General features: G+C 39.8%; 1 protein-coding gene across 2 annotated transcripts in view; it reads left to right on the forward strand.

Annotated features, from left to right (window-relative positions):
* Positions 1-5,699: 5,699 nt before the first annotated feature.
* Positions 5,700-20,969, forward strand: part of SEMA3A (semaphorin 3A) — a 165,079-nt gene continuing 149,809 nt past the window's right edge. Inside the window, exons 1-2 of one of the 2 annotated variants that reach the window (XM_036400772.2) lie at positions 5,700-5,718; positions 6,281-6,478. In XM_036400772.2, the coding sequence (XP_036256665.1) occupies positions 6,367-6,478 (112 nt within the window). In that variant the 5' untranslated portion in view covers positions 5,700-5,718; positions 6,281-6,366. Of the gene's footprint in view, positions 5,719-6,112; positions 6,479-20,969 lie in introns of those variants that run through there. The other variant, XM_036400773.2, reaches the window with a different exon arrangement.

The following is a 20,969-nucleotide window of genomic DNA, read 5'->3' on the forward strand; positions in this document are numbered from 1 at the left end:
TGATAAGGAGGGACTTTTAGGGTTGACAGGAATGACTTGCATACTATGACAAATGAAGAGGGAAGGATGTGGCTGTTGGTATGGTACACAAGAAATGCAGGATCAATTTCTTGTCATGTTAACGTCTCAGTGTGCGGCCTTGAGGAAATCCCTTGGGATCAGACCTTGAAAGGTATACAGGGGCCTAAAGATGCAAATCAGAACAGAAGACAACTTTCAAAGACAAGCAGAAAATCCTGACCTTATTTATGTCTTATTTTTCTGATCATAGCAGTTGGTTGGGTTTTGTGCAGGAAAATATTTCATGTATTGTCAGTTGTTCCAATTTGGAAAGAAACGTGGGCGATAAAAGCCAAAATTGGATTTGAAGGCCAAAGTAGCTGAATGTGTAATGCATTTGTGTGTAATACACCTTGCAAGTTGTAGCCACTAGTAGAGAAAAGGAGAGAACTAGTTTATAATCTGTCTTTTCAGAGATCCACCAACCATTAAATCTGTTGGGATAGAGAAACAAGTGATTCTGCAGCTGGTCATTTGGGAGGAGACCTTCCGCCTTGATTTGACTTCTCCCACAAGCTGCTGTTTCTTTGGTTTTCCCTTTCCCTTTTCCCTTCCCCTTGATTCTTCTTGAATTGGCTTTTTTTCTGAAGAATTAGAACATCAAATATTTCTTTGCATTTCCCTCATCTCCTGTAAAAAAAACATATGTCCAGTATTTCCTCAGTGAAGGCCCAACAGCCAATAAACATAAGCAATTAGAGGGACAGAAGTCTCTGTGCTTGGAAGTTAAAAGACTTGGAAGTTTTGTTCAATTTGCATGAGTACCCTGGAGTTAATCCATTGAAAACAGAAGCTCCTGACCCATACCAGGAATTGGGGAAAATAACATTTTTGTAACTCATATTAAAGTCACATGCTTGGCACTGAGCTGTTAAGGTGGGTTTCTTACCACGGCTCTGGATATCACAGGTGCTGTACATCTGTGTCTGAGATGAATATCAGGCAACAGAGGCCAAGGGAATAGAAAAGATTTGTTTAGGTTTGAAGAGCAATCTGAAATTGTTGCTGTTCAGACAGGCATATAACCTGTCTACAGAACAGGATGCAAAGAAAATTTTTGAAGAATTTAATGAGGTGTTTAATAGACCTGAATGCATTGTGAATAAAACACATCATACTGATACAGATCCCATTATGCTGCCAAAAGTACTAGCATCACACAGAGTACAGTCTCATTAGTCCTGAGAAATGAAGGAAAAGTTGATTGTGACAAGATGGTAAGATGCAGTGTTGCTGAGAGAATGCAGACACTGACTGGTGTGGTTAGCAACCCAATCATATCCAATAATAAGAAATGTTACGGATTTATATAGATTGAGGAGATTTGAATAAGGCTACCAAATGCAACACAGCCCAAGGGAAAGCTGGGAAAAGACCTGTCTAGACTTCCAAAAGTAAGAATATTTCCAGATCTAAATCTAAGCCTGTGATTTTGGCAACTCCGAGTTTCACAAAATTTTAAACTCTACACCTGCACATCTCTTTTTGCCGGTGCATTTTTAAATAAATTTGCTCTGTGATTGCTTCAGAACTCAAAAAGTGCCACTCAACAGAATTTTAAATCCCCTAAAAAACAGGTGGAAACAGATACTTATAAGCACTCAAGCTAATGTGATAATCATCAACACTGTAGAAATAATAGCTGATATCCAGTTCAGCAGGTCTGGCTATCAGAAGCATTTTTCTTCTCTGTATAGGCCTTTTGTAGGTTTCCTCCTTTTTGGTTTTTTCTTCTTCCATGAGAGCAAGAAAACAACTGTGTCAGCATTAAGCTTCACGTCAAATAGATTCCAGGTTTAGATTCCTGTCTTACATAGGCAAAGGACTTGAACTTCAGAGGTAGAGCTTCATGATATGTTTCCTTCAGGAGAGAGGATGACATCCAAAGTTCCTCTGCATTGTTGTTTTTCCACAGCAGCACCACTTGATAATTCTTTCACTCCATTAGCAGGTGCATGCACTGAAACTGCTTTAAAAACAACTCCTTTCATATGCCCAAAAGGAGAATTTCTAAACATTCTTGTTCACCATGTTGCTAGTATGTTCCCACAATAAGTTTGTAGCATCCCACATGAGACAGTGGCAGCCTGTGACATAAGGGTAAAATGTGGTAGATGATATCTGGATATTCTTACAGGAGATTTTGCTTCTGAAGTTCTGAGGTTGTGACACTGCATTCTGGGTCTCTCACACCTCAAATGAAAAATGCACTTAAGACTGTTTTCTAGACTAAGCCTCCTTAGGGACCAATAATGATTTGGTTATTTGAAAGCACTTTCAGAGAATCATTTTATATACAGCTGGAGAATTTCAAAGGGACCCTTTGCAGAACTGTAAACATTCTGCTTATCAAGCAATTCACCTGCTATAGACAAAAATAGCAGGGAGTGTGTCCGAGAAGATTTCACATTTCCTGCATGATTGTGCTCTCTAAGGAGGGTTTTAGCAATCAGATGCAGAATGAAAAATTTTGATTTTTTTTCTCTGATTTTAGCCAGAAATTTCACACTCAACCCAAGAAATCTTTGTCTCAAAGATTACTGGATTAGTACCGAGTGTCAAAACTGGATTCTGGTAATTCTTGCGTAGTTTTGAGAAGGACCTGATCACATCCATATAAACAAGTAATGACTCATCCAAAACACAGGAAACAATCCTGAAAACAGAAGTACATTTCTAAAGCACACTAAAGACTTTCTTAGAGCAGTTAAGCTTTCAAGAGCTTCTAAGCATAAAAATCACAGCAAGCAGCAAGGTTTGAAGTAATTATGAGTCAAGTAACACTATTTCTGAGTAATGAGAAGCACCAAACGATGCCAAATTGTAAGTGATTGTTAGAGTAATTCTGCATGGATGGTCAGCAGTAAAAGCCCAGAACCGTCCAAGTATAACTTTTTGTGAGATCTATCAATGTGAAGTTGCTGCACATATTGGAAGGTGGCATAAAAAACCTCCAAATAATAATGCAACACAGCATGAGAGCAGAAATGTTAAACAGAGCTCACAAGGGCCTATCTGGGGTTTAAACATAAAACACTATATAGAATGTCTTATAAATACCATTACAGAAAATAAAATCTGCAACAAATATGGGAAAACATGCAGAAGAACTGTTATTCTTTTTGAACTTGCTTCCCAATAACAGAAAAATTCATTAAGCTAATAAGGGTGTTCTTCATTTCCTCAGGGGCTAAGGGTATTATCTGAAGAACTGAGAAAGTTTGGATTTTACTTTTTTGCCTCTCTCTAAATTCAGCAGCTAGACCTCTTTAAAAAGACCAAAGAAAAAAGGTGAATAGATTGTTATTTGAGAGTGAGTTGTTGCCCACCCTAAATCCCCAGAGTTGACGTTTCTGGCACTGGCTGTAAGAGCGTTGGCCAAGTCATTCCTTCCAAGCAGAGCCCAGTTTTGCCTTGGCAGAAGCACCATATGGCAATGGGTGCCTGTGAGATATAAAGCCTCCTCAAGCACCACTGAAGTGCTGCCATTGCCCCTGTCCTTATAAGGGGGTGTAGCATATGCTCTCCTGACTAGCTGATTAGCACTACTCAGAGCTAAATAGCACAAGGATCAGGTTTTACCCTTCTCTATGTCTTTGGACTGTCATATCCCACAGAGGAAGGCAAAAAGTGAGTGATCTCTCCCGTGAAGGATGTAAAAAGTCTCTGTCATCCCTCCTTAAATAATGCTGTATTATATTTCTCAGATGCAATCTTGGATAAGCAAATGTTCATTGTATCCAATCCATATGTTTTCTAGGGAAAATATATATTGACTGGGGATGTGGTTTGTTTATTTGATTGATGTAAAATAGTCTGGAGTGTTACACTTTCATTCTACATGAGAAAGATAGGTTTTTAGCTTTGTGTTATCTTCTTATAAGAAAAAAAAGAAGTAGCTGTGCCTTCTTTATGCAACTAGAAGTAAATTGAGTGTAACAACATCATTGTAAAATGATGTGCTTTATAAAGTCCTGAATATGGTGCATCTTTTGTGTTTTGTTTCTAATTGTTTGCTCAATACAAAAGGATAATTCATTAGGCCAATTCCCCAAATAATCTCAAAGTGACATGAATTCCTTTGCAGAGTGAATGTCTGTAGCAAGTAATCCATGGAAAACAGACAGGCGTCTCTTGTCATTTTGGAGCTCTAATCCACTGCCTGAAGCATGAAAATGCTCAGGATAACAAGTGTGGGAATGACCAAAATCAACATTATTTTTTTATTTTCTTTTCTTAACAATGCTGCTGATCAATAGAATTGCTGAATCTGGCAGATACAATGCCACAGGATTAATGAATTAAGCTCAGGAAGCAGAAGAATTTGTTAAAAAAGGAGAGGGAAAAAGCCCCTTCTTTTCCACTGGTGTGTGAATATCAAGCAATGAAAGCAGCAATGACAGAATTTTAGCCCTTGTTTTACCATAGTACCATAGTGCAGAGCCTTGTTCTGCACAAGCCTTTACATTTTAATTAGAACTATACTGACACCCGCTTTTTCAACTATGAACTTCACTTCTAAATTGGAAACTATTTCCTACATGCTGGTTTAGCAGCTAGGTCTGAACACAGAAGAGAGATGCTGTGTTTGTGTAATTCAGCGTGTAGTGTGGTCACCATCAGTGGGACTAGATAACTGGTTTTTAAACCACAGTAAATAGTGGTAAAAGGAAGGAAGAGACTCCCACTGAAATGCCATTGACTCTGTCACCATAAAGCACTCTCGTGCTCTGGAAAACCATAGAATGAAATACAGAGGGGTCATCACACTTTGATGATGCCAATGTTTTACAAAGGTCGATTGCCAGTGTTTCTGTCAATACTGCATTAGGAATGTAACGTAGGATACATATCTGTGTAAGACATTACATTCCTAAATACACATTACATTGATATTCAGCACAGCATGGAGATTTTAATAAACCACCACTGACTAGAAGGGGGTTTGTTCAGATATGTGGGAGGGGAGAGCTTGAGTTTGCGTATATGTTTGTATTTACACCTCCTTAAAGACCTCTGGGGATTTTGTGTGTCTTTCTGTCTAAACAAACAAACAAAAAAATCTTTATCTAGTTTAATTGCACAAAAATATATTACAATAATCACACAGTCCTAGAGATTGGAAGGTTTGGAACATTTTCAACTTGTAAGAACACTTTAGAGAATACCCCTGTGTAATTTATGAGCCCCTACAGACCTGTCCATGTCTTGAACTGATTGCTGAAGTGGGCTTTACTAGGAATTTCTTTCCTTGAATTGGAGTAGTGCTGGAGGTGGGGAGGGAGGGAGGTTACAGCAACCTTCCCTAACAAGGCTTTAAAAGCTTCAGTGGTAAAGTTCTGCTGATGGGAGATTTTGTTACTTGTTTTTAACTGGGAACAACCCGAAGAGGATTACTCTATGGGCAGGAGCTGTTATTTAAGTGGGTGGCAACGTCGTGGGCTGTGTTGTGCTGTTGTTGTTTTTAAAGTGGGACGTGCATCTTTTGATTAGAACTGCAAAATAGCTTAAAAAAACCCCTAAAACCCCGAACAACCAACCAAACAAACCCCAAATAACCCAAACCAAGCAAAACCAAACCGAACAACCTGGACAATGACATGAAACAGCTGGTGAAATGTCTAGCTCCGTGCCTTCCCCAAGCGCGGCGGAGCGGAGGTTTCTGTTCTCTCATCTCTGCCGCGATGCGTTTCTTTTTTTTTTCTTTTTTTTTTTTCCTTTTTTTTTTTTTTTTTTTTTTTAAGCTCCTTGCATGTGCTGTGACAGCCGGGGAAGGACGGGGGGGCGGGGGGGGGGTCGCGCTGCCGGCGCTCCCATCCATTGTCAGGCGCTCCGGGAGCGCGGGCAGCGCGGTGTCCCCGGCGGAGCGCGGGGAGCGCGGGGCCGCCCCCGCCGCCGGGACCCGCCCGCCCTGCGCGGGGGAGCGGAGCGGAGCGGAGCGGAGCGGGGCCCGCCCCGGCCCGGCCCGGCCCGGCCCCGGCCCCTGCCCCCGGCCCGCGCCGCCGCCGCCGCCGCCCGCAGCATGCCGCCCCCCCGCCGCACGCCGCTCGGGGGCTGCCTCCCTTTCCGGCCCGCGGCGTGTGCGTGAGAGGGGCTCCAAGTTGCCCCGGCGGCGGCGGCGGCGGCGGAGAAGAGCGGGGGGCCGGGGCGGCAGCGGCGTCGGGGCGCGGCGGGCGCGGAGCGGAGCCCACCCCCATCACCTGTTACCTCCGCTCCCCAGGTTGCCTGAAGTTCCCCGGCGGCGCCCGGCAGGACGGGGAGCGCCACGGCTGCGGCTGGCGGGGACCCTACGGTGGCTGCTGCAGCATGGGCTGGCTCAGGGGGATTGCCTTGCTTTCCTTGGGAGTATTACTAGCAGGAAGAGTCAACTGCCAGCATGTGAAGAATAATGTGCCAAGGCTCAAATTATCGTATAAAGGTAAGTCTGTTGTTCTCTCTTATTCTCGGTTTTCCTCCGAACCTCTTTTCTCTTTGCCCCGTCGCTCCCTCCCTCCTCACCTTCCTCACTGCTCTTCCTTATCTTCCAAAGGGGAAACTGACATTAGAAGAAATTCCTGAAAACATTTTCTTAAAAAGCCTCTCCGTGCTGCGGTCGGTACCAGGCAGTTTAAACCCAGACAAAGAAGAGTTAGTTGCGATTGCAGACGAGGACTCCGGATCGTGCAGATCCCTGTTAGAGCATTTTTTCAGTCTTGTGCTATTTCACCGGACTTTACTCTTCAAAACGATGAGTCGCGTTTGGCCACCCAGCTCACCTCCCCCGTGCTGAGCGTGCAGTGCAGCCACAATTTCAGATCTGCTTTAAACATCATGGAATGGATAAAGATTTATATATTTTTTTTTATATTTTAGGCATGAAGTGGTTAATTTTCAAGTCATGAATATTCAGTTTGTACAAATCTGACAATCAGATGCCTAACATAAGCAGTAGATGGTGGGTTTGCCAAGAAACTATAAACTGAAAGGAACAGATCAGTCCAGAAAAGGAGGAGAGGACTGCTAGGCACCAGAAAATGCTGCCTATGGATGTTTAATGCAGTGCGATTTATTTGAACCAGGGTTGTTTTTGGTGTAGTCTGATGTGTGTCATTAGAGATCACAGGGAAGGTGTAACTGAAGAAAGAGAGCTGTGAGATTACGTTTATGTTTGAAATTGTGTAATGCCACTCACACTGCAGTTGTCAGTAATTAACTTTTGTATAATAGTGCCAGTATTAAAGGAGAACAGTGAAGTAGACAGGCTCTTCTCTTTATCAGCATAGTTCCACTCTAAGTACATTTTCAGAACAATTCATGAAATCTGGAGAATGTACAACTGGGAAAGAAGTTTAAAATGTAAGAGCTGTGGAGTATTTTTTTTAAACGCAGAGCTGTACACCTAGGTACATACACATCTCTCTGAAGAGCTGCCTCCTCATAATTCTTAGATTATTGATGGCTGAGAGAAGGAGCTGCAGCTACGGTTCTGAAAGGAGAGAGGAAAAATGACACATTGCTTCTACAGAGGGAAAAAGAGAACATGTGTGTGCATGCCTGGTCATAGATGTCAATCTCAGTTTACAGCATAGTGTCAGTACATCTCCTGCCAGTAGAAATACGTTTTCCTTCTTTTTTCATCTTTCTCGTGCTGCAAATGAGAGGGGGGAAGATCCTCTCTGATACAGGGCAGGCGTCATTTCACACTCCAGATGAAATAAAGAATTAAGCACCTGCAAAACTTGGATGCTTTGTGTGAAATAAATGCATGTGCCGTGTTTTCTTAAAGAACACATATGTGCATATTTGTGTGTATTTAAACTTGAAAATATATGAATGAAAAGAACAGTTTAAGGGGTTCAGAGTCTGTTAATGAGAAAAAAAATTGTATTTAACACAAAATTGGCTTTTTTGAGTCATGGAGTCTAAAGAAAGCTTCTACAGTAACTACATGTCATGTCAGAAAACTCATTAAAAACCTCTTAATTGCTTCCAAACTTCTACAGTCATATTGAAACTCAGATGAGTACACAGAAGCATAAATGCTGTAAAAATATCCTGTAAAAGGGTTTAATGCCTAATTAATTATTGTTGGGGTTTTTTTTTCACCTTTTAAAGTTTATCTATGGCTGAAGTCTGCTACCCCTGCTCATATTGGCTAAATGCACAGAAACTAATTTCAAAGAGTTGCCAAATGTGACCGACAGTGGTTTTCTTTTTTTCTTGTCTCTTTTTTCTCTTAGTTTTTTTTTTTCCACCCTGCTGGTGCCGTATCTGTGGACCCTTTAAAAAATATTTTGCTACTTTGCCGATTGGTTGTTTTCCAGTTCTGCTCTTGCTGGGATAAAGACTCTCATTTTCAATTTTTAAAATATCAGATATCAAATTTTGCTGTATGGTCAGTCCTATATGAGGAAGACAGGAAACTGAGTTGAACATCAAAACTCTTTCATACTTGGTGGGTCACTGTGCAACAAAAATGTGTTCAAATGGTGAGCAACCCTGTTTCCTATCTAGTGAAGACAGAAATGTGTACTTAATCCAAAGCAAATTGAAGTCTGAAGACTTACAGGAATTCACACTGTAGCCTTTGATTCACATATTTGACTTCAAACGTGTAACTCTAAAAATCAGATGGGACTAGCTTGCATGCTTAATGTTAAGTACTGGTGTAAATGCTTGGCCAGGTCAATAGGAGAGTGCTGCTGCGTTGATCCCCAGGTATGGGGATATCACTATTAGTCAGGGAAGACTGAGCCTTGTCAGCTGGTGCTTCTCCAGAGAAATTTTGCTTCCAGCACAGTGCTCAGTGCACAGATCAGTGTTAACACCTTGCGTAGGAACATCCTTGAGCGCTGTGGGTATTGAAAATACGTCTTTTAGGCACTGACAGAATAGCTCACATGCTAATACTTATCTCTCTGGATATACTTCACCGCCATGTGACTAGGTGATACCAAGTGATTCATCTCTATTTAAACTGCTTGCAAGTAGAAGAAGAAGCTACTCAGTTACTTACCCATTCCTCATCTCCATGAAGAGATGTGGTTGGGTAAAATAAACTTACGATATTGAAAAAAAACCCCAAACATGCAGGGTGAAAAGAGCGACCCAGGTGACTCCACTTTTCTTTGACCGTCATTGTGCTTTCTTTTAAGATGTAAGCTTGTTGTTTGGCTAAACAAATACCTTGGAGCTAATTGTTGGTGCTTTATTTCAAAAGAAAATCAAGGATGTATTTTAACTTCTTGTTTGTCTCGACTAATTAGATGTCAAACATGGTTAAAAAGCTCAGGCATTTGCTTTAAAAGTTAGCAAAATGAGTCATGAAGGGTTAAATCCCTGCCAACCTTGATTTCCTATGGTCACTTGCTTTCAAAGGCCCGGTGTTAGCTCTGCCATTTCCCGGGTTGCTGGACAGAAGTTTTGGTGAACTCCTGTTCTTACTTCCTCTTAATGTCTTATAATCCAGTCTTGCAGAAGATTAGAAGCATCATACAGGGCATGGTTTGGATGGGAAATGGCAGAGAAAGTGTTTTAAGTGCATATGTTGAGGCCATATCTGTGATCTGAAAAGATTCTTTCTGTTTATTGTGAAACAAAGTGCTGGTTATTTGGTTTACATCACCTGGATTCTGCTGCCATATTAAAGAAAGGAAATTTGAGGAGAGCAGTAGGGAAATCCTTGTCCACTTGAAGTCTGTGGTGAAGCTCCTGTTCAGTGGCTTCTGGGTTTTGCCCTGTACTTTATAAAGTTTCCGAGCATTTTCATCTTTGTACATGGATTGGAAAGGTTTTGCTCAGATGATACTCATCTCCTTATTTCAGTCAAAAGGAATTGATATGATTAAAAGCCTGATCCAAAGTTCATTGAAGTCACTTAATGCTGGATCATAGCCTAAATGTGGTACAACCAGCCATAAAACTGAAAGCTCTGTTGAGCTCTTCAACCACTGAGATCCTCTACTTGTGTCCTTCAAAGACTTTGTATCCTTATTGTAGAGTAAAAAGAAATGTCATTGTTGATGTATGAAAAGAAAAAGAATCATCCCTTATAGAGTGTAGGGGGCTTTGTTCTTGCCTTTTTTTTTTTTTTTTTTTGGTGTGTTTTTTCTAATACCATTGACTTCAATTCTGATGTTGGTTTTAAGTCTCTGTATTGTGTCACCAGGTCACAGATTCTGTTCAGGAAACTCCTATTGAGCACAGAGTTCTCAGAAAGATGGTGATCAAGTTGAGTGTGCAAAGTTTAAAACAATAAATATAACCTTAACTCCAGATGGATTTCTTGTATCGTTTATTGTTTTGTATTTTCTTTTGCTGTCCTCTGCATGGGGAGGGAACAGCACATAACAGAGATGGAACCAGCTATAGTACCCTTTAAATATAAACAAATAAGCCCAATGAAAGTTTCCATTAACAATTCCTTGATTTCCAGATTTTTTTCATAAAGCAACCCTGATTTTTGCCTCCACGTGAGCAAATCTTGTCAACCCAACTTTCTCAAATCCATCTGTCACGTCTTATTTGTCTATTGAAAATTACTAAATGCCGTAAGTATGTTTTGCAAGAGTACATGTGTGGTTCTCCTTTGTTATTGTTGCTCAATTGGATACATATTACTTGAGAAAAAGTAAGTGGAAAAGCATTGCACACAGATTTAGCTCTATTACTCTCTGGCTTCAATTCAAGCCATATTAAAAGTAAGTGTCTTGTTTAAAGTTGCAGTGATAGTGACAACTACTCCATCCTTGATGTGCAGTTGATTTACAATTTTATAGCATGGATTTTTATCCAGATGAAATCCTGGCCCTAGTGAAAGCAATGGCAAAACTTCTGTCTGTTTCAATCTGTCCCACGTGGGGTGATGAGGGAGGAATGGCACCACACTGAATTACCTGTATGTAACTAATGTAAATATGATACCTGGCTTGTAGTTTGTTCACCCAGTCTGGTTGTAGTTGATGACCTGCCAGTGGGTTTGATTGTGGTTTTTCCTTTCCTTCAAACTTTATAACTCACAATTCAATACCTCTGCAAATATTGGGAAAGCAGGACAAAGTGGGAGAAGGAAATAGGGAGAGAAATATTGGCAGGGGAGCCTGTTTCTCTTGAGCTGGGACCAGTATTGGAGTTTGTCTCAGATTTCAAGGTGTCTGCTTAAAAACCTTTGCTTAAACTATCTTTTAAGAGTACTGTCTGAGGGAAAAGCCTCTCTGACATGCCTGAAAGTGAGAGAACAGCCCTGATTTAGGAAGAAGTCTGTGAAGGAAAGTAAACCAGGGACATTTGCATCTCCACCTTCCATCATTTGTGACAAAATTTCTGCACAGCTCCAGTGCTCTCAGACCTCACAGTTCAGTCAGTGCAGGAGGCTGCAGGACAGTGAAGGTACCAGATACATCCATAGCCACGTCAGCTTTTTTTATTTGCCCCAAAATAATGAGTCTTTCAGGGAAGATCTATTCTTGGTCTTCCTATCAGCTGGTTGATTGGGGTCTTCCTAAGACCTGGGAGCTCTCAGGGAGGTGGCAGGACTACCCTGCCTGGCTCTGACAGCTCACAGGCTGACAAGAGAGAAAAGCTGATGAAGGAAGTGCCTAAGCTCAGATCTTGCCTATATAGGGAAATTTTCAGCTAGCTAATTAGGGCCTGAGACTGGCAGTGTAATTGGAACAAGGAGGGTGAAAACCTAGCCCAGCATTCTCATTTTGCATTTCCAACTTTCCCATTTAATTCTAGTGGAAAAAGTGGTTTCTGAATTACAGAGCCTCACTTTTCTGAGAAGCTGGAGTTCTCTATAATTATTTTTAGTGTATGGTTTGCAAATGACTGAATTATTCATGGAAGGTGCTGTATTGACAGCCATGGAAACTCTACTCCTTTGCTGCAGACAAGGTGTGCAGCACTCACTTGTATTGTTTGTAACAGCATCTTTAAAACTGACCTAGTGGGGAATTTAAATATCCATAGTTAACACTGAGCTCGGTGAATCTTCTGATATGTGAAATCTGCCTTAAAATTTACTTCTGTGCTTGAAGCTTTTGATCAGGACTGAGGTACTTACCTATTTGCTTGGGGTTTATTCAGGTGTATACTTATCCCATAACATTTAGCAAAACAGTATTTAAAATGAGAAACCCACTCATAGCAGGTTGTTACAATGTAAATGGGTTATTTTTTATAATCTCTCCTGCAGGCGACTCCGTATGCACAGAAAGAATTTCCATGGAGTTCCCACCTGAAAAGAAGCCATGAAATTATTTGTATTTTTAACTCGTGCTTTTTTCTTGGAACTGTTTTTTAGTTTTAATTTAATGCATTACTATACTGTGATCCTTTTAATATGGTTTTGGTTTTCTTAATCACTGATTGTGCATATGGCCTGTAATGCCCACAGCTGCTGCTGGAGAATCTTCTTTATTTACTTCCTCTGGCCCACAGACTTTTCCCTCATGTGCATACCTGGAACGCTACAATGGAAGTGCCTGCAATACAAAGTTGTTCCAGTATTTTCAACATTTTCTTCATCAGCTGGAGCCTGAGTTGACCCCAGTTAATCTGAAGCAAAATCACATCTTCACCTGAGGCAGTGCCTAAGTGACTGAGAAGAAAACAAATCCTTCTAAGCGGTGTCAGTGGTTGTGACATTTTCCAGTTGTTTGACAACTAAAAAGAGTAAAATTATTTTCAGGCTCCCACACACTAACTTTTAAGCAAATGTGTGGGGTGGACCCTGGGAGTTCCATGTCAAACTTTTAATGGAGGTACTGTAACCTGTTATGGTGCTCTTGTTAACTAAGGTTACATGTAAAAATTGTTGCTGCTGTTGTGCTGGTGGGCAATTCAGCAAATTCCTTCCCTTGCAGGATTAAAGCTCCCTTCAGAAATGTCTGCAAGTTCACGGTCCTCCCACATACAGCCTTCCATAGGTTAGCTGCTCTCTTCCAGTAACAGCTGTGAATAGTGAGAATAACTGTGGGGATAGTGCTTTTACTTGACTTTTCCTATTTTTTCCAAGTGGGATAGCATCTGAATATACAAGAGAGAAAAGGATGGCCCCAGCTGTTGAGAGCATCAGAAATCTTAAGAGTCTTGTAACCTTTCTCTTGCGCCACAGGAGGTTCTCTGTGGTGTCTTTCTCTTTCTTTGTGACTGACACAGTCAGCCACTTCAGGCTCTTTTCACTCTCAGGGGAAGGAGAGATACCTCCAGAGAGCTAATCTTGGGTTAGGCAGTCTGAATGAGACTTTAAGGGTGCTCATCACTTCTCATTGACAGTAACAGGAATTAAGCTTCTTGTTCATTTATTTAGTTTCTTTCTCTCTGGGAATGTATCAAAAGAAGGTACTGATTAACTGCTATGGAAGAACTTAAGCTGTATTCTGATCCAAATTTTCCCAATTTAAGAAACTGTTTTTGCCTAAATGAGTATTTAAAGCAGTGTAAAAATTGAGCTGATTAAATATACATAAGAACTCAGTATCTGTGATCTTGAGGTCACCTGTGGCTCTGTCTAAATTTGCACCAAACTTGCGGTGTAGAAAGAACTAACAGTACTGCTACATTTTTCACACTCTTAAAACAATTACCTAATTTACTTCTCCTGTTTCCCATGTCTCACCTCCTTAATAAGCTCATCCCAAATCCAGTGACACATGCTGGAAGTGACTATCTGGGGCTACAGAGCTTTACTAATTTAATGGCTTAATCATTTAGAGCTTTCAATAAGCTGTCCCCTGGCTAGCTCCATTACCGTCTGAATGTTTCTGCACTTTAAAGAGAAAAACATATTCAAGATTCAATTTCATAGAGCGTGGTTTGCAAATAAAAATCCTTGTGTATATGTGCTATTCAAAGGACAGGTGTCTTGACCCTGTGTCTACATTTTTTCAGCTGAACTATTTCAATAGTGAGAGTGGGATGAAACCTAATTTATTGATTTCTAAAAATTCTGAATAGATTTAAAGTTTGGGGGATTTTTTTCTCCCTTTGGGGATTACAGATCCCCCTTGAACTGGACATATCTACAGCAATCTGTGAAATGTGTGAGCACTACACTACTTTGTGTCACATCTAGTTTTCATCCTTTGCTGTTTGATAGCCAAACACAGTAAAGTCAGAAGTTTTTGCCATTCTTCTAATGTTTTAAAGTTGTTTGACATTTATTGGGCTGCCTGCTTATCTCTCCAGCTGGATGTTGCAGAAACTTTAGAAGCGAACAGTCAAATAAAATTCTCATCTCTTATAAATATTTTCATGCAAAGTTGGATCTTACAGGGAGCAATCTGAGGAATGAAGTAGTTATTTGCTTTCATCTAACTTGTGGAAGGAGGAAAAAGAAAGCTCTCCTTTACTCCTTACTCTAATGAAGCAAAACTCGTGTTGGTTCTGACGGCCCCTCTTGGCTCCTTTTGAAATTCCAGCCTTGTATGAGAAAAGGACACAAAAAAGCTCTGTGAGATAATTTAAAGGATTTAGAGCTGCCTTTCAAGGGGGATGGGTTGGTGGCCTTTTCTAGAGGAATCACATGATAAATGCAGCTTACAAGCATCCAAAAGAGCTGCAGAGAGTGCAGGGCACAGCTTTCATCTCCAGCTGATGCTGGAATAGCAATAACTCCTCTTTGGTAGACACAGATCCAACGTGTGGCCAAGGCATAGAATGAGGTCCCTTAAGATGAAGTGATGATTTTAGGGTGTTAATATTACTTTGAATTTTTTCATGGATTTCCTAGTGCAACTTCATTACTTTTGCATGAATGTGTAGTCTGAAATAGTTCTGACTCCTAAAGAAGCATTTTTTCTCAAAGTACAACAATGGTCATATCAATAATGATTAGTGTTGCTCTGTAGTATCTGTGGGCCAACTTTGTCTCTCCTCCACCACAGGAGGTCCTTTCCAAGATCTCCATCCTGCTAGGCCCATGTGATAAATCCAGTTCCTGTTGAGGGATAGGAGGGACAGCAGAAATGATGTCCATATTCACTTCTACTACAGCAGATGAATGACTCTATCAAAACTTCTTGCTCTGATGGCCTTGTAGACAACAACATAAATGTTGAGGTACCTGCAAATTGCAGACTTAGGGAATATCTTCATTCTGAATTGCTGCTTTTCCAAGAAGTGTCAAGAGTCCACCCAACAAGATCAAGTGTTTATTCAGTCGTACAGGAAGGTGTGGTTTCTTTTTCAAAGAGCTCTTGTTGTCACTTCTCTGCAAGGTCACAAACATCAGCAAAGCAGTACTCCAGGATGTTGGCTTTTGGGTTAATAGTTTGGTAAACTTCAGTCTGTATTTTTGTTCCAAATGTGTATTCCTAGTTGTTTGTTCTCTAGCCATAAAAACTTAGCTGCAACAAGTTGGCAAGTGAGATTTCTTCGCAAGTGAAAAGATTCAGGAATTTGTTAAAATTGAAGGAAATTTTTAATAGCTCATTATAAAGTATTAACAACAATATTATATGTTGATAATTTTGCTTTTCTCTGCAGCTTGTAGTATTGAGACCAAAAATTACATACATTTCTAATTCTAATTGTTCAGATTTTTTCCTCATCTGTAATGGGAAACTACTGGATATTTTACGTCCTTTTCTTGCATCCTTTTACAAATTTGTGTGTTTCATCATTCTTTAAAACTGAATTGTGAGTCACTTCTTTACTGGACAATAGTCATAAATCAGGAAAGTTTTTATTTCATCTCACCTACATCACCTACAAATGGAGGTTAGACATTAACAGAAACCCAGCACCTCAGCTGATGATACACAGAAACTCTGTACTGTAAAGAGAATCAAAGAAAGTACCATAAATGTGAAATCCTATTAATTCCTTAGCTATTCTCTGTCAGCTTCTTCACCTGTAAAGTGGTATTAAGTGATTTCCTGAGGAATTGCTGGAGGTCAGAGATTTGCCATGCTTATTCAGAGCTGTATCCTGCTCTCAGAATAATCCCATTAATGTGTGTTTTCAAAGTTGAGTCAGAACTTATTTTTGATCAACACAGAAAGGCCTTACAGGTACTTTAAAGTGATTATAATAGTAATATTCACAGCTGTGTGTACCTATGACATGAAACACATCCCTATTATCCAGGAAGCATATCTAACTTGGATATTCCTGACAATTTTAGACAGGAGCTCTTCAAAATGTTTTTTGGAGTACCCACCTCTATTTCAAGCTAAACACACTGTGAAGGTGATTACAGAAGGCTCTGGAGAAGAGTCTTTGTGTTCAGTCTTTGCAGTGTTGTCTACCAATTGTGTGTGTGTGCTCGTGAGATTCTGGCCAATTTCTCTGAGTTTAAGCTAGGGTTTGTTTTTTTTTTTATCATAGCTGATAGTCATATTTTAAAATTAAGAGGGAATAAAAAGTATTTTGGTGTTTTTTGTTTGTTTGTTTATTTTTTCTTGTGATTATCAGATGAAACTGAGGGGCAATTTCTCCCTTTCTACTCAGTCTGAACATACCTTACCAAGCCACTGGTGCTAAACATTCTCTGGCTCCTTCAAGTGTATGTGTTCCCTTCCCAAGATATTCTGGACAAAACCTTTCTCTTTCTTTGGGCACACATCCTTTTTTATGACTTTCCATACCCCAAATATTCCCCAGCCTTCTCCAGGATGAGGGCACCCTTTCCTAGACACTTGGGGAAGTATTCAGTAATCAGTTGAGTCAGTTATAATTACCTATCATTTGTGACTCACTCACTGGAAAACTGTTGCTTGACAGCCCTAGTTCAGACCTAATAATGAGGATAAAGTGCTATAATAAATTTATAAGTAGAATTTTGCATCTCAGAAAGATTCACATCCTCATTCCTTAAATAAATAAGAAAGCACCTGTTCCCTTTGTCAGCCTGGCCTATGAAAATAAAATTTGTGTTTCATATATTCCACATATCTTAAATGCAGCATTTAAATCTTATCTTCAGTGAATTATCTCAAGGAATGTTTTTCTTTGCTTTTATACTTCCTCATGCCACTTACATGATGTAATTGTTGTTTTGAATAGCATTCTTTTTCTGTAATAAGCTAACCATTTTCATGCCATTAATTAAGAAACACAGGGAAAATACAAGTTTTCGTGTGATTTTGATGTTCTTTTGAACTTCAGACACAAGTTGGTAGTTTAACGTGTTTAACCATGGTGTCTTACTTGACCACATGCTACATGGTTTTCTTACAGTTTTGCAGGTGCTAGAAGAGCCAAGTTCAATTCTTGAGGCTGGTAAACAGACCAGCTGAGAGCAATGAAAAGGTCCTGTTTACTGGTATCAAAATACTTTTTCATATGTTTTCAGAGAGACAAATGTCAAGTACCATGTGTATTGTTAGAAGCAGTTATGAACTATTCTGGTGTAAACCAAATGAAATATCATAACTGTGACTGCAGTGCTGCATATTTAGACCCCTGATGCTGCTAATTGACATTTTACCAAAGGGAATGAGGACATGTCTGAGCAATGCATCTTGTAGCTTTTTAATACAATTTCCATAGCTGAGACCATAAACAGCCCCTTAAGGTTGTTTCTCATAACTACCACTCTCTTAATTTTTTTTTTTCTGCCAGTATGTAGGAATATGATAAATACTGAATTTTATTTCACTGTAGGTTCACCCCCATTACTATGCATAGAAACTATTTTACCTTATGCCAGACATATGGAAGTGATCAATGTATGTAAATTGTATGAGAAGAGGTGAAATACAGCTTTCTAGACAAGGAAATGTGTACTTGTTTCTGGTTATAAGATACCGAGAGCTCACCAGGAAAGACTTTAAGTCTTAAGACAAGTTTTCCTTTAAAAGTAAAAATTGGCAAGAGTGAAGAATAGTGATGATTTTTGATAATCACCATGAAAGCACAGTTTTGTCCTGAGCTGAACTGCCCAGTCAGATCTCAGGGTTTAAGAGGCAATTGCTTGCATGTGCAGGGCCAGGCCATGGACCTCCTCCTGAAATGCAGAGGTGAATTGTTCTGGGACCCACTGTGCTCAGTAGTACAAGTCAAGTTTCTTCAAACACAGGGTTTAACTGGCAGGGCCAGTTTAAATGTCTGCTTTTCATTTTCCTCCTCTGATGTCATGGTGCCCACAGTGCAATGACTTGGGCCTATTCTAAAAATCACGTTTTGAGGGGCTGAGTTATTTTTTGGAGGAAAAACCAAGAGCTTACTTCAGTTATGCTTTTCAAATATGTTTTAAACTTACTGTCCCCCAGATGGTGACTAAGAAATCAAGACTTATTTTATGACTAATAGGCATACACTGTGCTCCCCAAATTTTCCATTCCAATAAAGTTGGATTTTTTTTTTTTTCATATTCAGTATTGCAGAATAAGAAACTAATCTAGAGTCTGGCAGGCCTTTATTCTAAGGCATTGTCATGGCTTTCATTCTGAGTTGAAAAATGGACAGATCATTGGGTTTCATAAATGTGTGGAGGAGCTGTCAAAGTTCCCATTTGCATGTGAATGGTCAGCTGAGGTAGGAAGGGGGATATGTAAATAATTCTCTAGCTAGCTCCTGGCAAAGATCATTGCATTTCAAAGTACTGTGAAAAGCAGTGCCATAAAACTGTAACCTATTCACTGGTATGGAAACTCCCACACCTTAAATTGATCTACTCTAATAATGACCACTTGGGGAAAAATGAATCTTAAGAAGCAATATCAGGTCTCCAAGTACTATACATTTTCTGCCTCTTTTAATATTTCATAAAAGATAAGCTAAAAAAGCCACTCTTCCTTCTCCCCCAATGAAGGGGAGGAAAAAAGCACAAGATCTAAGCAGTAAGCAGATGTAGACCTTCATTGAATATCTGGCAGATAAGTGTGATAGGAGTGAAAGAAATGTAAAGGATTTGAGTATTATTCTTTATTATGTCAGTATCTGACCCAGGTGCCACCCAAAAAAATCATTACTTTAATCTTCCTTACAAACTGCCCAGCATTTCACCGTTCTGCTCTGCTGCCATACTTCAGTACATGCTCAGCTAGATAAAGCTGAATGTTGTAGTTTAAAACCAAATGTGTCCTTCAAAATACACAGTTCTTTGTGTCTCCAAAAAGGTGAAAAAGTAAAAGCAAACAGTGGAAAAATGAGGAACACAGAATAAAACAAAATCTTAATCGGCTCGGAGTCAGACAGTTTTCTACATATTTTATTGTGCCTCATTTCTGTTTAGATAGAATTGGAATGTGTATATATGGAGAGACAATGATTTACTAAGCCCTTTATGCCTGTAACAGCCTCAAAACCTGTGATTAAGCAGGTACAAGGACTAGAAAATGTTTCCAAAGTAAAGTTCACCTCCAAAATTGATAGGGGTTATGTACCTACCCCTTGATAATGTGATAGCTTCTGACTGTTGCTGTAGTTTGCCAGTATAATTTCCCTGATACTGTTTTGTAGTCTCCATCTGCTTACCTTAAAATACCATGATGTATTTAATTCAACCTACATATTTCAGAAAATAATTAATGTCACCTCTGTAATCACTTACAGCACACTCCTTCTTTCTCACAAAGCTTCTGTGAACTTATTTGGTCTGGTTACACTGTTCCAAAAAACTTAAAAAGTTAAATGCGATTTAATTCACTAGATTTACAAAAGGCTGTTATTCAAAGGCTCTGGGATTTGTTCTGTTACATAATATTCCTGTAATGAAATGTGATTTGTCTTGATATTTGCCAGGAGATTAAAAACAACAACAAAAAAGGACTGATCTAACAAATTCCTACTCACATGAGTAGTCCTTTTGATTTCAATGTACCTGGCACTTGCAGAGTGAAGTGCCTTTTTGAGAGGCTATGCAAGTTATTCTTCACTTGGAAAATAATCAACCAATCAACCCAAGAAATTGTTGGGATCACTTGAAATTTTTGAGCTCTGCCCATTTAATGGGGAGAAATGATGCAAAAACTGTTCAAAATGTAGTTCTACTCAAATGAAAGTTTTCATTCAGTAATAATCCCTCTTAATCTGTTTTATCCCATGTTTCTGCTGTGCTCCACTAGAGGAGCATTCCTTGCCTTGCTGTGGTTGATTGTATCCTCATGTCTAGTGGGACAAAACATCAGTTAAAGTCACTATGAAAGACCCTTAGTCTGGTAGATATTTGAGTAGGAATGTGATCTGATTTTTTGAATGGCCAGCCAATTTTAAACTGAGTTTTTGAGGAAAGGAATGTCATCTCTTATCCAAGCCCTGTTCCATTTTCCCTGTTAATGGGTCTTTCCATTAAACCCTCTGCAGAAGCCCATCTGTGTGACTGTATGTGGAGCACACATTGGGCAGTTCTGCTGATTCAAGCACAGTAACTTTTGATAAAGTAATACCACAATATTGGAATATGCCATAATGCAGCAGTTCTGTTTCAATTACCATTCCAAATCCATCAAAAAAGTGCACAGCATTGTGGAAACTTTTATCCTTTACTGGAGTATTACTTATTTATTGTAGTGCTCCAGGCACTTTGAGTGAAAGTTAGTCTGATTGCTTCTCACATGAGCTTGTTGGAGAGAGCCCAGGAGATCTCCCCACAGCAGGAGACTCCAGAGCTGCTTTCCTGCTACTCCAAAGAGCTGCTAAGGCTAGCAACTGAGCAAGGAATCCCTGCTCCTTTTCAAACATCAGTCTGACAAAGTGGGACGGCGAGCACGGGGCCATGTGCTCCCTCACCCCAGACATCTTGTCAATGGGCTCTCAGTGCTCTTTGCAAAACAGCAAGAGGAATCTCAGATTGCAGCCACTCAGATGTAGCCACTTGTGCAGACACTTCTATTACCCTAAAATTTATTGTGGTCTGTGTCACATGTTAAAAAAACGCAGAAAGTCTCAAATGCATTAGAGGGTGGTGAGGCAATAAAATTTTTCACTTTTTATGATAACTATACATTTAAAGAAGGAAGCAAAAATAAGGTTTTCTATTA

This window comes from Molothrus ater, chromosome 5 (genome assembly GCF_012460135.2).
Source record: "Molothrus ater isolate BHLD 08-10-18 breed brown headed cowbird chromosome 5, BPBGC_Mater_1.1, whole genome shotgun sequence".
NCBI lineage: Eukaryota > Metazoa > Chordata > Aves > Passeriformes > Icteridae > Molothrus > Molothrus ater.